Here is a 19,182-nt window from a genome sequence, read left to right as displayed (position 1 = left end):
AGGACATCATTCCCTTCATACTACCTGTGAACAGATAGTACCTGGCTCAGAAAATCCAGTTTCATTTCTGCTTTAAACTGTTGCAATGTATTTTGAACTGCTATTAAAGACCCCTTGCAAAGAACAAATTCTTTAGGGCTCTCCAAAGCAAGGTCATTTTATTCAGGTTTTTTTCTATAAGCATTTCCTTTGAAAAAATGAATGTGCAAGAAAAGATACATTTTTGATAAGTCTGTACATATATATTTTGCAGCTAAGTTAAAATAGACCACGGTAGCTATTTAATCTTGATGAAAGATTTGGTGCATTTACTTTTAGATTTCTTACATGCTAGAGATGTAGGGATTTGTAAGATATCTAAGGGGTAGGAAAGGTATTCATTTTATTTTAATTTAATTTAATTCAATTTCAGGCCAAGATTACCAGAATACCTTCTAGACTTTGGTTATGTTGTGCTGGGAACTGTCCGCACACATATCGTAAAGGCAACCAACACTGGATACTTTCCTGCCTCTTTCCAAGTGGAGCGCAACGACTTCCATCACCATGGTTTCCATGTAGAACTTGATCGTGTCCGCAATCTTCCAGGTTCACCAGATTACGAGTCTGTTGACTTTGTTGTCAGCTTTGATCCAAGGGGAGCTAACTTACCACTAGGTCCAGTTGAGAGTTTTGTGCCTGTTAACGTAAGTAATATTTTACTAAAACAATTTCTGTCAGTTTTTAATGAGAATCCTTTTTTTAATTTTCAGCCTTTTTAACAGTTCAAAAATATACATTTTTTTGTAATTCAAAAAACTGCGTTCAGGGTTGAATTAAGGTGATGGTCAAGGATGTTGTATAATATTTTTATTACTGTCTAAGCCCCTATGTCTTTAAGTGTAGTCTGTATTTTTTTTTTACTGAATTTCACAGATTTTGAACGGCCCAATGGTGATGATGCATCTTAAAGCCAATGTGACAATGCCTGACATGCAGATTTCTGACGACACGCTAGATTTTGGTGAGGTGAGGTGTGGAGAATGTCGTGTTGTCATTGTACAACTGCACAACTACCAGCATGTGAAATGTGACTGGAACTCACTGCCATCAGAGAAAGATAGAAATAAGGTAAAAACATTAGAGTATCCACATCAGTGTTTGTTTTTCAGGATGGTTAAAGAATAGTTCCAAAAATGATTATAATTGAGCCGTGCCATGGGAAAACCAACATAGTGGGTTTGCGACCAGTATGGATCCAGACCAGCCTGCGCATCCGCGCAGTCTGGTCAGGATCCATGCTGTTCGCTTTTAAAGCCTATTGGAATTGGAGAAACTGTTAGCGAACAGCATGAATCCTGACCAGACTGCGTGGATGCGGCACGGCTCATATACTCTTAGTTCTAAAGTTATGTCTGTCAATTTGTGTGAAAAAACCTTTATGAAGCAATGACAGACTTTGGTCATTGAAAGGGAGCTACCTTGTCCAGTGTTAAAACATCTAAATTTTCTGAATAAATTATTTTTGTTTTGTCCAAATCCATTGTAATAAAGAAATACACAATAATTTTTTTTCGGCATTTTACTTGAACTTTGTTGATATTTTATAATAAAAAGTTTAAATAAGAAGACAAACTGCTATGTACTAGACAAACTAATATGAACTAGACAAACTGCCATGTACTAAGTATTTCAGCTTTATTCAGACTTCATCATGTAAATGTAATTTGTAAGAATCAATATTACACAGAAATGTTTTTCCTTAATTTCAGAGGTCAAATTTTATTCTCGGCAAGGTTAGCATTTACTGTAACAATATGACTTTTTATATGCTCGAAGGGACGTATTATATTATGACGCCGGTGTCCGTCCGTTAGCAATTTCGTGTCCGCTCTGTAACTCTTGAACCCCTTGAAAGAGAAAGAAACATGACACAAATGTTCACCACATCATGCAGAGCGTATGTTTCAGCTGGCCCGCTTCAAGGTCAAGGTCGCACTTAGGGGTCAGAGGTCATACTTTTGGGCGTATATTGCTCCGCATTGCGGTGCTCTTGTTATGTTCACTTTGAGCTATTCAAAAGTCACTTTTCTTCCTCTGTTTTACATTTTGCAGCTGTGTTAAATTTCAGTTTATCAAATGGTTGACTTTCAATTTCATTTTACGTATTATGTTTTTTGTTTTGCTTTTCTGTAAACTTCACGCTATATTATTTCTGGTACTTTTGTTCTTCATATATTTCTTTTCATGTCATTGGTTTGTGCACAGATTTAAAAAAAAGCACCATTGGAAATGACATAGAAATTATTTTTTGTTTTGATTTGATACCAAGACTGTATCAACCAGAAAGTAAAATTATATCTATTCAATAATGTGAAATGTGTAATAAAAATATGTTTTTGTTATAGATTTGCATAGTGTAAATTGGATATTTCTTCTGTTGACTACGTATTTTAATTTGAAAATATCCATTTTTGCTTGATAAAGAATACATGACTTGAAGCTGTTTATATGCTTTGACATTATGCTGGTTCACTGCTGTCTTAAATTCGTGCTTGACACATTTTGTGAATTCTGTGGAAAAAACATAATTTCGTAGGCATGAAATTCTGTAGTTTTGACAGCTACTCCTTTAGGATATGAATTTTGAATTTTCAACTTTTGAAAATAGAATTAATAGGATTTTTTTTTTTTTTGGTTTGAATAAAACTTTGTGGATTGTTGTAAGCTCAAAATTCATGAAAATAGACCATTTCACGGCAAACGTCTAAGCATTGGAAAAGTCATTATCGGTAGACGCATTCTAAGCGAGAATTCTCGAGACGCAACGAGATTTGAAAAACTGGGGGCTCTTCAGTTATTTATCGATTTTTGCAACAAAGTTTTCTGATGCATAAATCGGTGAAAAAGGGTTTTCACTTCACAAAAAAACCCAATTGGGTCAGGCAACAAGTTATTTCAAATGATCGGTATTTAAGTCCTTCCCACAATATTTAACATTCATCTTTTTAAATGAACATTTTAAACCATTGTTAACAAATACGTGCAATTCAGATTTTAAAATAATTCCAGTTTTGAAACTTCAAATACAAATGACTCTTAAAAATAGTCTTTGTCTCATTCATCCAGTCAAAAATTACCCCCGCCCGGAATGAATAACACACTGGTTGGATCGTTCGCCCGTCAGTCGAGCGATCACATGTTTGGTGTCTGGTACGGCCACTCTATCCGTAAGTATTATTTATCAATGGGACAAGTTTAAGTTACTGTGGAAATAGTTCAGTGCTTGCAAAAAAAAAAAAAAAAAAAAAAAAAAAATAAATAAATAACATGTTGAAGAAAACGGGTGTATAACCCTAAACAAACAATAATTATTCCCTTATAAGTTGGTCGAAATATGCACAATCAAAACGACAAGAAGTTAATGTCAGACGTAAAAATTTGCGGACATGAAATAAATAGATTATTGTACTTATCCATTTATGTCCATTATTTGTGTTGGGTTTACGCCGTTTCTCAACAACCTTGTCACGGCGGTTTGCTTACACAACTACTCTCCGTAAGAATTTACATCTTTCCCACTTCATGCAGTGCTGTAGGAAGTCGGGCCCGAACTAACATCTCCAGATTCCGGAGAAAACTGCATTTAGTTATTTATGAAACAGCTGAAACGGGCTTAAACTTAATACGAAAAAATAAAAACAACAACACAAAAAAAAAACACTATCTAATAACGCTACAAGCCGTAATATAAAGGCTGCAAATAAATTAATAAATTCCAAAAACAGACAATATGAACTTGGTTGGAAAATGCGGGAAAAAGACATGTTTAATGTTCCTTTAACTTCCTAATTTTCTTAGCACTGTAGCGTGAAAATGAGCCCGGTAGTCAAGGAGTTTTGTTATCTTATTCTATTCAAAAATATCTCGGGGATCATTTTCAGAAAATTTATAAAAATCTATGGAGGAGAGAACGAGCAGTAAAATGTTTAATAAAAAGTATCATTTTTTCATTACGCTTTTTTGGTGTGTGTAACATGCATTCAGGCATACAAGTGTGACTATAAAAATCGGAAAGAAATCGGAGAATTGCTAACAAAATTGAAGTACGCTTAAAATGAAATTTTTGTTGTTGTTTGTATTTTTCCCTAAATCTCGCGTAAAAAGGATGGAAGGGGAAAATTGAAGACAATACAGCGAAAACAAAGTCGGAGACCCCGCATTTTATCTCTCATTTTTCAGTAAAATAAATTTGTATGAGTTTAGTTGTTTTTTTTTAATTCTATGGAATGGTTTTTACACATTACTTAGTCATTCCGTTCAAAAATAATAATTTCGTAGAAAGATTTTGGCATGGTCTTTGCATGAAGTAAGAATTCCTTCGGCGAATAGTCTGAGTACATATTTGAAACTTACATTACCGTATAGGTTTCAACGGTCCTGTTATAATAAATGAAATAAATTTCTTTTTGATTGAAATGGGCGCCCGAAACTAAATTAATCGCTGTAAAAACAGCAACGTTAAAACTATTTAGGCTCAAACGTGATTTTTTTTCGACGCCATTTGCGTAAAAAGTGTGCATTTGACCTTTTCAATAATTGTACATCGGGTGAAGATCAGCTTTTGCTATTAATTAAACAAGTTATTAAGGACGCAACTTGTGTTTGGAATTCCCGCTCATTACACCTGTCAATAATTTACAGACGCAGCGATTGGTCAGCTATCGTAAGACATTTAAGTAATGCGTTCAGTTATACAGACTATTTGATTGTTTAGTTTCAACGTAGTTCGATCCAAAAATGAAGAAAACTGTCTCAAACTTAACACGCTGTACATAACCTATCTATCTATCTATCTCTTAGCCCCCAGTTTTTGTCTTATCGTTTAATCACGTTAATTCACGGATTAACGGTAATCAGTTTGCGCATGCGCATATACTTCGTGAAATGGTCTATTGGTCCTCCAGTTATGAATCAATTCACAGTATTAGAGAAAGATATAACAGCATCTTCATTTTACTGAAACAATAATAAAATTGGTGACAGATCTCCAACTTTAAAAATATATTGTGCTGCACCAGTTTCGTTTCACTTTTAAAGTGAGGAAGTTGCTTGATTCAAGTAATGAAACCAGTAAGTGTAATTTACAGCTATTACACATTTAAACTGACTTAAAACAAAAATTAATTGTGAGGTTTTAAAAATAAAAAAAATAAAAAACATTTTTAATGTCTGTTATTTTTTACTTCTTACCTTGTGTGTATATATGTACTGGTCATGGAATTGTACACTGAAATTACGCTTGACTGCTTGGTATGTTTCAAGAAATACAGCATCTTGAAATAATACAGTGCGACCTCTTGAGAGGCAAACACCACTTGGAAACTTAAAATGAGCCGCGCCATGAGAAAACCAACATAGTGGGTGTGTGACCAGCATGGATCCAGACCAGCCTGCGCATCCGCGCAGTCTGGTCAGGCTCCATGCTGTTCGCTTTTAAAGCCTATTGGAATTGGAGAAACTGTTAGCGAACAGCATGGATCCTGACCAGACTGCGCGGATGCGCAGGCTGGTCTGGATCCATGCTGGTCGCAAAGCCACTATGTTGGTTTTCTCATGGCACGGCTCAAATGTGTTTTTTGTTTAGGGATTGCTCTTGTGAGATAAATTTATTAATATTTTGTCAAATTCAAAAGAAAATGTCAGCCTTGGTATGGTGGTATTTGCTTCTTAGAGTGGTGTCATTAAGGAGAGGTGTTGTTATCAAGAGGTGTCATTAAGGAGAGGTGTTGTTATCAAGAGGTGTCATTAAGGAGAGGTGTTGTTATCAAGAGGTTACACTGTACTAAAGGTTTTTTACTTATTAAACCAGTATATCAGTTTTTCACTTTTATTATTGTTTTACATTTGAACTCTTTTAACAAAGTATAGAATAGTACTATGCAACTTAAATAAATTTGTATAAAATGTAAAATTCTCCCAAATATCATATTTTTGTTTTCTATTTCCAAGTCAGCAGTACATCAATGACAACTGTTGTGTTGTGTTAATCATATTGAAATTTTTATTTCATCCCAAATTTATTATTGGAAATTTATTCCAAATTATTATATTCAGGGGAAATTTACCCCATAAATTTATCCCCAGATTTCATGATTAAAATTCATCCCCAAATTTCATAATGGAAGTTTTTACCCTGATTAGAACTTCATTGGCAAATTTCATGTTGGAAATTAATCCTCAGATTTCATCATAAATATTTATCCCTTTGTTTAATGATGAAAATCATTATTACAGCAGTTACTAACATAACATTATTTTTACAGGGTGACAAGCATGTTCCTATGCATCTGAGAAGAAAGAGCAAGGCAGATAAGTCCAAACCTCGCCATTTTGAGATAATGCCACCAACAGGGACTCTTATGCCAGGACAGAGACTCAACGTGCAAGTCAAGTTTATGCCAAGCGAAGAGGTACACATTTCCTACTAAACATGTGATCATAGTTAGGGGCTGTTGGTTAACTTCCAAGAGATCATTTCACAAATATGTATAGTTATTTGCTAGAACTGGTTAATCTCAGCAATTTTTTAGAGTCTAAGTATTCTGATACCAGGTATGAGTTACCATTGCTGACTGATTAAGGTTAAATCACATGACTCTCTAACATTTGGCTCAAGATAATGAGCTTAGAATTAACCAATCATAGACTGGAGTCTTAGGCTTGTCCCAGTGTTGAAACTTTTCTCCAAACCCTGGGTTAATAGTTATGGAACTTTGGAGACAGTTCACTGAACTCAAGAAGCCTAATTGTTGTTTTCCTTAGCACAATTTTGAAATAATCTGTAAACCATGACCTTTGCTATCTGCATAACTTCAGACTCAAAATATTACAAAATAATTCTGACATGACAGAGATTTTGATCATATATTATAATTGCTTTTCATAGCTATTGTTGTTTGTTTTAGAAATTCTACGAGCAGCGTATCCCGATCAGGATCGCACAGAGCAGCCAGAGGATATTGTTGCTTTGTAGAGGTCAAGGGTCAGAACCTCGTCTTGATTTTGATTTGAACATGATGCAGTTTGGACCAATTCTGCCTCATAGTGTTGGTGATGAAAAAGAGGTTATTGTGAAAAACCCATGCGCTTTTCCAATAGAGGTCTACAACCTTGAGTTTGACTCTCAGTACCTGGAGGAAGAAAAGGTAAATGCACAAGAAAGCATTTAAAATTATTGTTTAATATATTTTGGGAGCATAGAATATAGCAATAGTTTTATTTTATTGCAATTATTGAATAGAAACACTGTAAGATTCCTGACTCAGAAACCAAGTGTTACAAATTTGCTATCATTGAAATCAAGACAATATCTCATGTGGATACTTTACACCATGTACATAAAAGAACTAAATCAGAAATGCAGTCCCCTGGAATTGGAGCATGTTATTTATCTTAAACTATTCTGCAAAACCTAATATGCCTAACATTGTGGGTGGAAAGAACTTTGCTTATGTTTATGGCTAACTTCCGGCAGCATTATGTATCATTATATGCTTAAACCTTTAAAAACTTCCCTTCATACATTTTTCAGATGCTTCGATTAATGAAAGGGTATGATGAATATAACACAATACTGCTCCCACCCCGACCTCCAGGGGAGAAACTGCCACCAGAACTACTCGAGTATTACGAAGGTAAGAACTGAATGAGAATGAACTTGTAATTTCAGAAATTGACTGTAAAAAATGATTAATTTCAGGGTATCATATCAGTAATACTTTATTATAGTAAATTACTGAAATACGTATAAGTGTAAAGTTTCAGAACAGATATCCTTTGAGACCTTATTTTATGCAATACCAACATCCTAGAAGACCACTTACGTACTCATAACATAATTTCAGTCAACAAAAATTTAACAATTTACAACCCCTGTATTATTCAGCTGATATATGTTATTATCGGTCTTAGAAAAAGAAGCAGAACTGCTACTAAAGTCTGACTTTGATTATAGAGCAAATGTTGAAACTTGAAGAGAGTGAGAAAGCTCGACGTGAAGCTGAAGAACAAGAAGAATCTGCTAGAAGAGAGGCCGAGGATAGAGATAGAGAAGGTAGTGTTAGAGTTAACTCCCTTTCATTTTGTTATTTATTAGTATTTATCTCCCTTTGAGTTACATATGAGGACTTCCACATGGAACTATAAATAGGGCGGACTATGGGAATCAAAGTTTCAGCTGAACATCGGCGGGTCAAACTATAGTGAGACTATGCTCTGATGCATGGTTCAAACTGTAGTCACTAAGTTCCCAGAAGTCAATGGAGCACAGAAACCTAACTATACCAGTAAGATTTTTCAAAGCTGATTCAGTGGATTTGATTGGATATCTGGCTTGTTTTTAATATGCACGTTCCAGCTGACCAAAATTTGTTACAGACCAGACTAAAGCATAGCTTAGAGAGAAAGGCCTCTTTTTATGTTAGTGGATGTGTCCCATCAAAATACTTATATGTGATAAACAGGATAGCGATAGAGAGAATGATATTATGGTTAAAATGCACATGGAATAACTTTTTGTAGTTTTTATACCTGAAAGTACTATAAAGTGGAGTATTTTATTGTTCTTGGACATAATTTGTAAGTTGAAATATCCATTGTATTTGTTTCAGGTACAAAACATTTGATGGATAATTTAAGAAACATTGATATTTGCAATGTTACAGTGCTGTGTCAGAGCATAAAGTAATAGAAGTAATAGAAGTAAATATAAAAAATAATCATTGAAAAGTTAATGTATGCATTGCCTACAGCGTAACCTCTCCAGAGAGGACACCATATAGAGGTTTTTACTCTATAGAGGTTTATTTACTAAGAATTCAATTCAATGGGACAGAAAATGTCTTTGTAGAGAGGTGTTTCACTTTGCTGAGGTGTCATTTAAAGCAGGTTGTACTGTACATAAAAATGATGAATTTCAATCAACAGAAAATGGTGAGGAAGGTAAAGATAAAGAGGATGGTTCAGACAAGACAGACGTTGCTCATACACAAGACGGTACAATCACTGCAAGATCAAGAGCCGAATCTCTCGCTGACACTACCAATGGTCTCGATGATGCCAAATCTAAACATGAATCTGAAGATGGTAAATATTGTTTGACATTGAAATTCTCTTAAATTCAACCAAAATAAACTCTTGTGACAGTCAGTTATACTTCAGTCTCAAAAGATAGTTTGGATGTTACTGCTAGTTTTGAATGTTACTTCTAGTTTCAAATGCTACTTCTAGTTTGGATATTATTTCTATTTTGGATTTTACTTCTATTTTCAAATTGGATGTCACTTCTATAGGATATAGAGTGGTTGCTCAGTGTTTTGTGGAACGACAGTTACTGTCCCCTACATGTCACAAGTTGATAGACGGAAATGACTTTTACCTCTTATTCCTGTTGGAAAATGGTTATATACTTTCAGAGAATAAAGTAATTCATATAAGAAAATGTTTTTCTGTTAATAGAGAGCAAGTTAATTCAGATGAGGAATCCAGTAACACTGTTATTGTGAAGTTATTGCAATTTCATAGCTTGAACACTGTTAGAAAAATTTCATTCAGTCCATATATTAATGTATATAAATTGCCTTAAACAGGAAAAGATACATCCAGCAGTGTAGGTGTAGGGGAGATGGAGATCACACCAGTGTCTAAGGCTGTAGCAAGACATCTAGGAATTGACCTCTCAGATGAGGGCAAGGCAGCTCGTAACAGACGTGGTATCGCTTGCATTGTTAACGGAGCCCCACTTTCAGGTATGTTTCTTTCTGTAAACTAGCTAGAAAGTTATAAAACTATGGTTGGAAATAAGACTCAAGTCTTGAGCATTTGATTGGCTATTTCTGAGGTAATTTTGAAATTGACCAATGATAGTAATTATTCACAGACTGGTATTCAATCTTAGTGTAACCCTTATCATGCTGGGAATAACTGATTCTATCTTTGCGATGAGTGCAGACCAAGATCCATGCAGTCTGATCATGGTCTGCACTGTTTTCTATTCAGTCAGTAAATTTTCAGTGAACACCCCTTCTAATAATAAATGATATTGCCCAAATTGAATGACGGACCAGTCTATTTTAGAAATTCAGCAGGCTAAGCGTTAAAACTTTAGAACCAGTACTGTCAGTCACCCTTTCCTGTAAATTGTTTGTACTTTTAGAGCTATGAACAAAGCTGATATTTAACCAACATCTTAAAAGTCCTTTTTAGCTAACATGTCACAAAGTGACAATGTGAGCTTTTGTGATCGCGCAGCGTCCGTCGTCCATCCTTGCGTCCATAAACTTTTGCTTGTGACCACTCTAGAGGTAACATTTTTCATGGGATCTTTATGAAAGTTGGTCAGAATGTTTATCTTGATGATATCTAGGCCAAGTTCGAAACTGGGTCAACTGCGATCAAAAACTAGGTCAGTAGGTCTAAAAATAGAAAAACCTTGTGACCTCTCTAGAGGCCATACTTTTCAATGGATCTTCATGAAAATAAGTGAGAATGTTAACCTTGATGATATCTAGGTCAAGTTCGAAACTGGGTTACGTGCCATCAAAATCTAGGTCAGTAGGTCAAATGATAAAAAAACCTTGTGACCTCTCTAGAGGCTATATTTTTCATGGGATCTGTATGAAAGTTGGTTAGAATGTTCATCTTGATGATATCTAGGTCAAGTTCGAAACTGGGTCAACTGCGGTCAAAAACTAGGTCAGTAGGTCTAAAAATAGAAAAACCTTGTGACCTCTCTAGAGGCCATACTTGTGAATGGATCTTCATGAAAATTAGTCAGAATGTTCACCTTGATGATATCTAGGTCAGGTTCGAAACTGGGTCATGTGCTTCAAAAACTAGGTCAGTAGTTCAAATGATAGAAAAACCTTGTGACCTCTCTAGAGGCTATATTGTTACGGAACCGACGTCTCCAGTTATTATCAGGGATGGCACGGAAACGTTAGCTCTATAACGTTTATAGGGATAGGAATTACTTCGTATTTAGCATAATCACTTTTAGTGGATATGTGAATTTAGTGGTGTGCAACCTTTTAATAAGCCAATTTTATAATAAACACCAATGGCATAGATCTACTAGATCCTTTGACAGACGATGATATATGCAACAGTTATATAGGTAACGGTTTATCACTGGGCCTTGTATAACACCATTGTATATGACTGTAATGGCTCTTTCAACTGATATATTACATGGATGCTGTATTACCACTGACCACTTTTAATGGTCTATAACCTTGCACAAGAGCAGAATTATAACCACAGGAAATACACATTGAAACTTTATCAACTTTAATAAATAGCAAAACTCTGTGTAGACCTAATATAAGAACAAATGATTACATTATATTTATGAACATTTGCTGAATAAATTCTTTATAAGAATCACGTCTTGTTCTCTTTTACGTAATGAACACTGATTTTATTTTGCCCTTGGTAGACTGAGATGATCAGTTTCAACGATCGCTATCGAGATGAACGCAAAGGAGATATACTTTCAACACCGAACTTCTGCATAAAGAGAGCGGCCGATTTCTAATAATATATTTGCTATAATACACACTGTTCTCTATATAATACTTGCGGGTGCGGAATTAAAGGTGCGGAATCAAGTCTGCGGAATCAAGTCTGCGGATGTTTACACTGGAAGTCGTTGCTACGGAATATTTTTGGCTGCGGAGGCAGCGGATACAAACTCCATTAATAATAACTGTAATGTCTGCGGAGTATTGGTATGCGGAATTGATGCCTTTAATTTAACCTATGGGATCAACCCAACAAATCAGAAAGCCGCCGACTGAGTTCGAACGCTAAATATATAGATAAATGCGTAGGGATTCCGTTCTTTCTAAGGGATGCGGACTATTTAGAAGATGCAGAGTCTGTGACCAATCACAAGAGAGTACGGATTACTGTCAGCCAATCAGATACTCAGAAGTCACTGCGGACGTCACACACATCTAAAGTTGATGAATACACCGAAATCAAATGTTCCGTACCTTGATTTTCAATTCAAAACTATACGATTAATAGAGAAGCAATCAATATAGGAGTTACACAGTCAAGAGGGTGTCCATCTAGAGATCAGGATAGATATGTATTAGAGTTCTCGCACCTTTATTTATTATTTGCACGGCTATGAAATCTACCGATAGAATTCTATCATCTCCGTAGTCAAATTGTCAACACAAAAGATTATTCAGTTCATGTGTAAGTTTTAGGTATCTCCAGCGGTAATATTCATATTGGAAAGATACTTTGAATCCTGATAGTTATTCTCGATAATAGTTTGCTGCTGATTTCTACGCGAATGACACAATATTGGTAAAAGTAACACATTTTCGCGGGTACATATTTCTGTAAAGTAGTTGTAAACATCAAGTGATTTTGCATTTGTGTCGGCCTCTATACTTCCAGACTATAACAATATTTTTCATTGGATCTGTATGAAAGTTGGTTAGAATGTTTATCTTGATGATTTCTAGGACAAGTTCGAAACTGGGTCAACTGCGGTCAAAAACTAGGTCAGTAGGTCTAAAAATAGAAAAACCTTGTGACCTCTCTAGAGGCCATACTTGTGAATGAATCTTCATGAAAATTGGTCAGAATGTTCACCTTGATGATATCTAGGTCAAATTCGAAACTGGGTCACATGCCATCAATAACTAGGTCAGTAGGTCAAATAACAAAAAAACCTTGTGACCTCTCTAGAGACCATATTTTTCAGGGATCTGTATGAAAATTGGTTAGAATTTTTATCTTGATGATATCTAGGTCAAGTTTGAAACTGAATCAACTGCGGTCAAAAACTAGGTAAGTAGGTCTAAAAATAGAAAAACCTTGTGACCTCTCTACTTTTCAATGGATCTTCATGAAAATAAGTGAGAATGTTCACCTTGATGATATCTAGTTCAAGTTCGAAACTGGGTCACGTGTTATCAATAACTAGGTCAGTAGTTCAAATAATAAAAAAACCTTGTGACCTCTCTAGACGCCATATTTTTTATGGGATCTGTATGAAAGTTGGTTAGAATTTTTATCTTGATGATATCTAGGTCAAGTTTGAAACTGGATCAACTGCCGTCAAAAACTAGGTCAGTAGGTCTAAAAATAGAAAAACCTTGTGACCTCTCTACTTTTCAATGGATCTTCATGAAAATAAGTGAGAATGTTCACCTTGATGATATCTAGTTCAAGTTCGAAACTGGGTCACGTGTTGTCAATAACTAGGTCAGTAGGTCAAATAATAAAAAAACCTTGTGACCTCTCTAGACGCCATATTTTTTATGGGATCTGTATGAAAGTTGGTCTGAATGTTCATCTTGATGATATCTAGATCAAGTTCGAAACTGGATCAACTGCGGTCAAAAACTAGGTCAGAAGGCCTAAAAATAGAAAAACCTTGTGACCTCTCTAGAGGCCATACTTTTAAATGGATCTTCATGAAAATTGGTCAGAATGTTCACCTTGATGATATCTAGGTCAAGTTTGAAACTGGGTCACATGCCATCAATAACTAGGTCAGTAGGTCAAATAATAAAAAAACCTTGTGACCTCTCTAGAGGCCATATTGTTCAATGGATCTTCATGAAAATTGGTTAGAATTTTTATCTTGATGATATCTAGGTCAGATTCAACACTGGGTCACATGAGCTCAAAAACTAGGTCACAATGTCAAATAATAGAAAAAAACGACATCATACTCTGTTTAAAACTGGGTCATGTGGGGACAGGTGAGCGATTCAGGACCATCATGGTCCTCTTGTTTTAGAATTTCTCCATGGACTATGTACTTCCTGAAGGATTGTTTCTAACATAAACTTTACTTTAATTATAGGAAAGACAGCCACAGCTATAACGCTTGCTAAACAGTATGAAGCTGCATTGTTAAGTATAGATAATGTCGTACTTGATGCCATCTCCAACGGTAACACGAGTTCCGGTCTCAAGGCACGTGAAATGTGTGCTGAGGCTGCACGTAAACGTATGGAAGAGATTCGTGCATTGGAAGGAGATGATGGAGAGAAGAAAGTAGCAGGAGGTTTGAGCGTGGAGGCAGTGGCAGCTCATACACAAGGTGCAAGTAAGTATAGCTTCAAAATCTGTTTTTAACTGCAAAGTCTTAATATTCTGGAGGAGAGAATAGAATTCTGATGGTTTTCTCATCCATTCAGTATGCTAATCAAGGATAGGGTTAAATATTATTCATGATCTTTTTAAATTTTGAGATGCTAATTGTAAGGTATAGAGTTAAAACCTAAAGTAAGGAAAACAAAGGAGCTATGCCTTGGCACACCAAGATATGGCAAGCACTACCACCCCTGACATATCCTAGTATCACTCTGATGACTAAGAATATATTGTATTAATTTAAAATATTAAATGAATACTTTTCTTGATGGGTAGAAAATGTGCTAGACACTTTAACATAATTTTATGAACTGTTTTTTGCTAAAATACAAGCAAGCATGAAAATTGATAGGTCTGCATGAACTGAAATGATAATGCTTTTATAACATAACAAGTGATACAGCAGATGCTATATGCTTATATGACCAGCCATAAGAGCTTTGAACTTTGTATTTTTAAAGTATATTAATTTGCAAACTTCAGCCTTTGCTTATTTTCATTAAAACTAAAATTCAGTGAAAAGATTGCAGTATGAAATGCTAATTGCTCAGTTGCTAGATAAGATTTTTACAGAATGTAAAAGGAAACAAGAGATGATTTGGAGCGGAGTTTAACCACCTGAAGGGGTTATAAAGTTTTGCATGTTGATAGGTGCTTAATGTATTAAACAGGGTCTAAAGGTTACAAAAATGAGTTTTGAAACCAGTCTCGGAATGAGGTCTTACCATTGGTCAATTTCAAACATGTGCTTGGAAACAGCCAATCAGATGCTGGTGTTTCTGGACTGGTCTTCAAAAGATAGTTTTATAACCTTGGTCCCAGGCATAGTTTTTCACTTACACTGACTGTTGTTACCTTAACACTGCATGATCAAGAATGCAACGTTTCGTTAGTCAGATTTTATTCAGCTGGATACTAATTTTGTGACATGCAATTTGCTTTTGTTTGAAGGAGCTTGCTTAGTGTTGAAATACACAGAATTGTTTGCCAAGATTGCCAAGAAGTATATCAAAAACTTGTAGAACAAAGTCGAAAATAATTTGATTATGTTTTTATGCTTATAAAAATAGATGTTTCATGTTTCTTAACACTGACTGTATAATATGTCTTTATACGAAACCATTTCCAACAATACAAAAAGAATATTTTTCACTTTTGACCTTAAATTTGTTCGCAGTAAAATTAAAATTTAATTGTCTAATGAAAATTTATCAAATTTGGAGGTCATTTGTCAGCATGTAGATGTATTAGAAACATACAGAGTACAATCTTGTTAGAAAATTTATATAAATATTTGATATTCCTGAGATTTCTATATATTATCACCTTATTAACAGATGTAAAATCTTTGTTAGAATAGTCATGTTGAACCAGCCACTAGGCTGTCACATTTTACTAGCTTGGATACTTAAAGGGAAAGGCTTTTGAACCAGCCTTTATGCTATTACATTTTTCTAGTTTGGTTAGTAAAGGAACAGCTTTTGAACCAACCTATATGCTATTACATTTCTCTATAATAAACTTGTGTACTAAGTGAAGAGCTTTTTAACCAGCCTATATGCAATTACATTTCTGTAGCTTGGTTAAAAATTACTAATGGCTGAACTTTTTAAGCTAAAACAGGTCCTTGATGCATTTGTTTAATTTATGAGAAATTCACGGGTAGACAAGAAAGTGTTTACATTTAATCAAGTATTGTCGAAAAGTGTTTCTTCTAAAACAACCCCTGCTAACAGCTAGTCAAACCTGAATATTCTATGAACCGTAAGGAACATAAATCAGCCATACAGAAATAATGATTATTCCCCTTTTCCTATACCTTTCTAATCATCAATGTTCTTTGCTTCCTTTAAAATTGTTCTCTCCATGTGATTTCCTTAATTATTGTTGGACATGGGATTTGCGTGTAAGCAGTGCTTAATTTTACTGTCTTCAAAAGTGGCTTTCACATTGCAAATTATAAGAAATGGTATTTTCACAATTTTCATTACTTAGTACTGATTATGTAAGCATTAGGAAAAAGAGATCTATAAGACAATCATTTGGAAACGTAGAATGCATAGAAGCAAAAATCACTGCTTTTCATAGTAGATTTTAACTGCTATTGAAGACTGTATGTGTGTTGTGTGACTGACCTCTGTGTACATGTGTTTGACCTTTGTGACCCCAGCAGGTGGAGTGAATGTAAGCGCCGCCCACTCCATGGTGAGCAATCGTAAAACAAGTACAATTACAGATGTGAAGGGACTGAAAGACAAACATGGCAGCGTTCTTGGCGGGAAGACCAACATCAACACGTCCTCAATTGAAGGGGGCACAGGAAGTCAGGTAACTACCCACTCTTCTTGTTGCATTTTTAAATCATGTATATGTTTATAATTCTATAGAGAAAGAAAAACAAATCAATGATTTTGTGTATTCTTTTATTTGGAATCGAACCAAAATTGTGAAGGCCAGTATTTAATACCATATTGCAGAGTTTTAAAAAAAATCTAAATGATCTCTGGTTTGCAGCCATTTTAAAATATGTGTGGTTGGATCAAAATAGAGAAAGAAAAAATACACAAACACTTTTGTTATGTCTCCCACCGCATAGTGGTGTGGGAGACATATTGATTTACTCCTGTCTGTGTGTTTGTCTGTCTGTCACTCTGTTACAAAGCTCGTCCGCACTCTAAGTCAAACATTTCTCATTCGATCTTACCAAACTTGAACAAAGTGTGTTTGCTGATAAGTCCTTGGCTAAGTTCGATAACCAGCCAAATCGGCCCAGGCAATTTGGAATTATGGCCCTTGAAACTTGTTTGATAATCAAAGCACTGAAAGTCTGGTAAGGCAGTTGAGGTCTTGATGCATGGTTGGCTCATATACTACTATTCAGATGATTAGGCAGTCATGGGAGACATGTGCTTTTCTCAAAAGCAGCTCTAGTTTGTACTCTTTTGTATTGAAATAGAAAGTTAGTTGTGAAGAACATGTATAATTGTTGTGTTGTTCTATCATAATGAATAATAAGTGGTAGCTTTTGTTGTTGTCTTCGTAATTGAGCCGTGCCATGAGAAAACCAACATAGTGGCTTTGCGACCAGCATGGATCCAGACCAGCCTGCGCATCCACGCAGACTGGTCAGGATCCATGCTGTTCGCTAACTGTTTCTCTTACTGCAATAGGCTTTGAAAGCGAACAGCATGGATCCTGACCAGAATGCGCAGATGCGCAGGCTGGTCTGGATCCATGCTGGTCGCAAAGCCACTATGTTAATTTTCCCATGGCGTGGCACATATATATGTTCAATGTATAAAGGTTTTCCTGGCAGTATCTAAATGGTTGTTAAAGTGTGTTGTAGTAAGTGTAATTTCTTATGTAGTTGAATAAACAACAAATTAGAATGCTTTAAAAGAAATTAAAAAAAAGACTTATGAACACGTGGCCTTGTAACAGAACACACCACCTTAATATTGTTGGCTGGTTATTTAGCAAGGAAGCAAGTCACAGTTGTCTACGGAACCTGCTAGAAGTGGAGGAAGAAAAGCTACTCTTGTTGATTTCACAATTCCCAATTTGGAAAAGGTTTAAGAAGTGAAAGTAGAAACTGGAATTGTAGATGTTTAACATCTCTCATTATATTTACAAGGTGCTAAGGGAGTGGGTTGGGGGCATTGGAGAGGTCAGGTGTCTGTTGTTCTGCAGAATCATTTAATTTTATTTTTGGAGGGAAATAAAAGATTTTGTAACAATTCGAGAATGCTGAAATCACATACAGAGGTTGGGAGAAAATGCAGATTGTTGTTGTGGGTTCATTATCTTAATTGACCACATATTGATCTTTCAGATTGTGAATACCTGCTTGTGTAACCCTTAATACAATAAAAATTAATGTTGTCCTGAGAACAAATCGACACTGGTTTTATTTCAAAATATTTAAATCTGTCCAATACAACAAGGTGTGGTTATCATCCATTTGAATTATGATCTCAAGAGTATAATTTGCACCTTATCAAATATACTGAGTGGAAAAACATTTATTGAAAAAAATTTTCAGTTGGTAGATCAAAAGTAATTGTAGTGTTCCTCTGATTAGTTTGATGTTTCATGTACATTTTAGTTCTTTAGCATCTGAAACTTGTGCCTGTTTTGCCATTTTTATGCACAGTATAAATGAAATCTCGGACTGTCTATGTTTGCTCATTTGTTTTGTTCTTCAATTTAAGTTATGAGTTATCTCCTGTTTTGAACTTTTATTCTCTTCTTAAGTTTTAGTCAAACATTTGTCTAAATTCTTTTATCTTCAATTTCTTTTCCAATGCTTATTATCAAGTAAAATTCTGCCCAGTAGTGCTTATTTCTCCTTTACAAGATGAAAATTAAAACGATTTGAATAATCTTGATTTGATTGTTTGAAAGTATTCTATGACATAGAAAGTCATTACTGCACATGTATTTAATACTAAGAGTCAGTGTGAGTATAATTATGAGGTAATGAAAATCATATTAATGTTTGCTACTCTAGATAGTAAGTACCTTGACGGTATTTTGAAATAACTACTTAAAAATGTTTTTGTATATATACAGGTACCAAGCAGTCCTCCCCCACTGGCAGCCCCTATAGCTCGCAGACTGAGCGTGAGCGCTAGCGTAGCTGGAGAAGAAGGCCTGATGAGCTGCGTATTACCTGAAGAACTTCTTGTTGAAATTCTTGCTGAACGTTTACAGGTACGCCTATTGAATAAACTCATTGGCCATCATTTTATTTTATATGAAGAAATATTGTGAAAACTTTAGTATAGATAATACAAAAAAAGGGTGAAAGCAAAGGGGTGTAGATGTTTTTTCATGTAAAACTGTTTATGAAATGTTACAAACATTTCTCACAGTTTGAAACAAAAGCTTATTTTTAAGGATTATACATAAAGGCCACCAGTACATAAAACTAAATGAAAACCAGTTCATGTGACAAATGCAGTAGACATTATCTACATATTTGTGGCATAAGAACATGAAATGGTACTCTGTTTC

General features: G+C 35.1%; 1 protein-coding gene across 24 annotated transcripts in view; it reads left to right on the top strand.

Annotated features, from left to right (window-relative positions):
• Positions 1–19,182, top strand: part of LOC123548596 (hydrocephalus-inducing protein homolog) — a 131,100-nt gene that overhangs the window by 42,976 nt on the left and 68,942 nt on the right. For 20 of the 24 annotated variants that reach the window (XM_053546124.1, XM_053546121.1, XM_053546132.1 and 17 more), the window contains 12 exons: positions 413–686; positions 916–1,110; positions 1,752–1,775; positions 6,306–6,452; positions 6,948–7,187; positions 7,574–7,676; positions 7,997–8,095; positions 8,968–9,126; positions 9,630–9,788; positions 13,874–14,119; positions 16,337–16,494; positions 18,739–18,879. In XM_053546124.1, the coding sequence (XP_053402099.1) occupies positions 413–686; positions 916–1,110; positions 1,752–1,775; positions 6,306–6,452; positions 6,948–7,187; positions 7,574–7,676; positions 7,997–8,095; positions 8,968–9,126; positions 9,630–9,788; positions 13,874–14,119; positions 16,337–16,494; positions 18,739–18,879 (1,945 nt within the window). The remainder of the gene's footprint in view (positions 1–412; positions 687–915; positions 1,111–1,751; positions 1,776–6,305; positions 6,453–6,947; positions 7,188–7,573; positions 7,677–7,996; positions 8,096–8,967; positions 9,127–9,629; positions 9,789–13,873; positions 14,120–16,336; positions 16,495–18,738; positions 18,880–19,182) is intronic. The other 4 variants (XM_053546138.1, XM_053546117.1, XM_053546126.1 and 1 more) reach the window with 3 other exon arrangements.

Source organism: Mercenaria mercenaria, chromosome 6, assembly GCF_021730395.1.
Source record: "Mercenaria mercenaria strain notata chromosome 6, MADL_Memer_1, whole genome shotgun sequence".
Lineage (NCBI taxonomy): Eukaryota > Metazoa > Mollusca > Bivalvia > Venerida > Veneridae > Mercenaria > Mercenaria mercenaria.
This window is presented reverse-complemented; position numbering and strand designations above follow the sequence as displayed.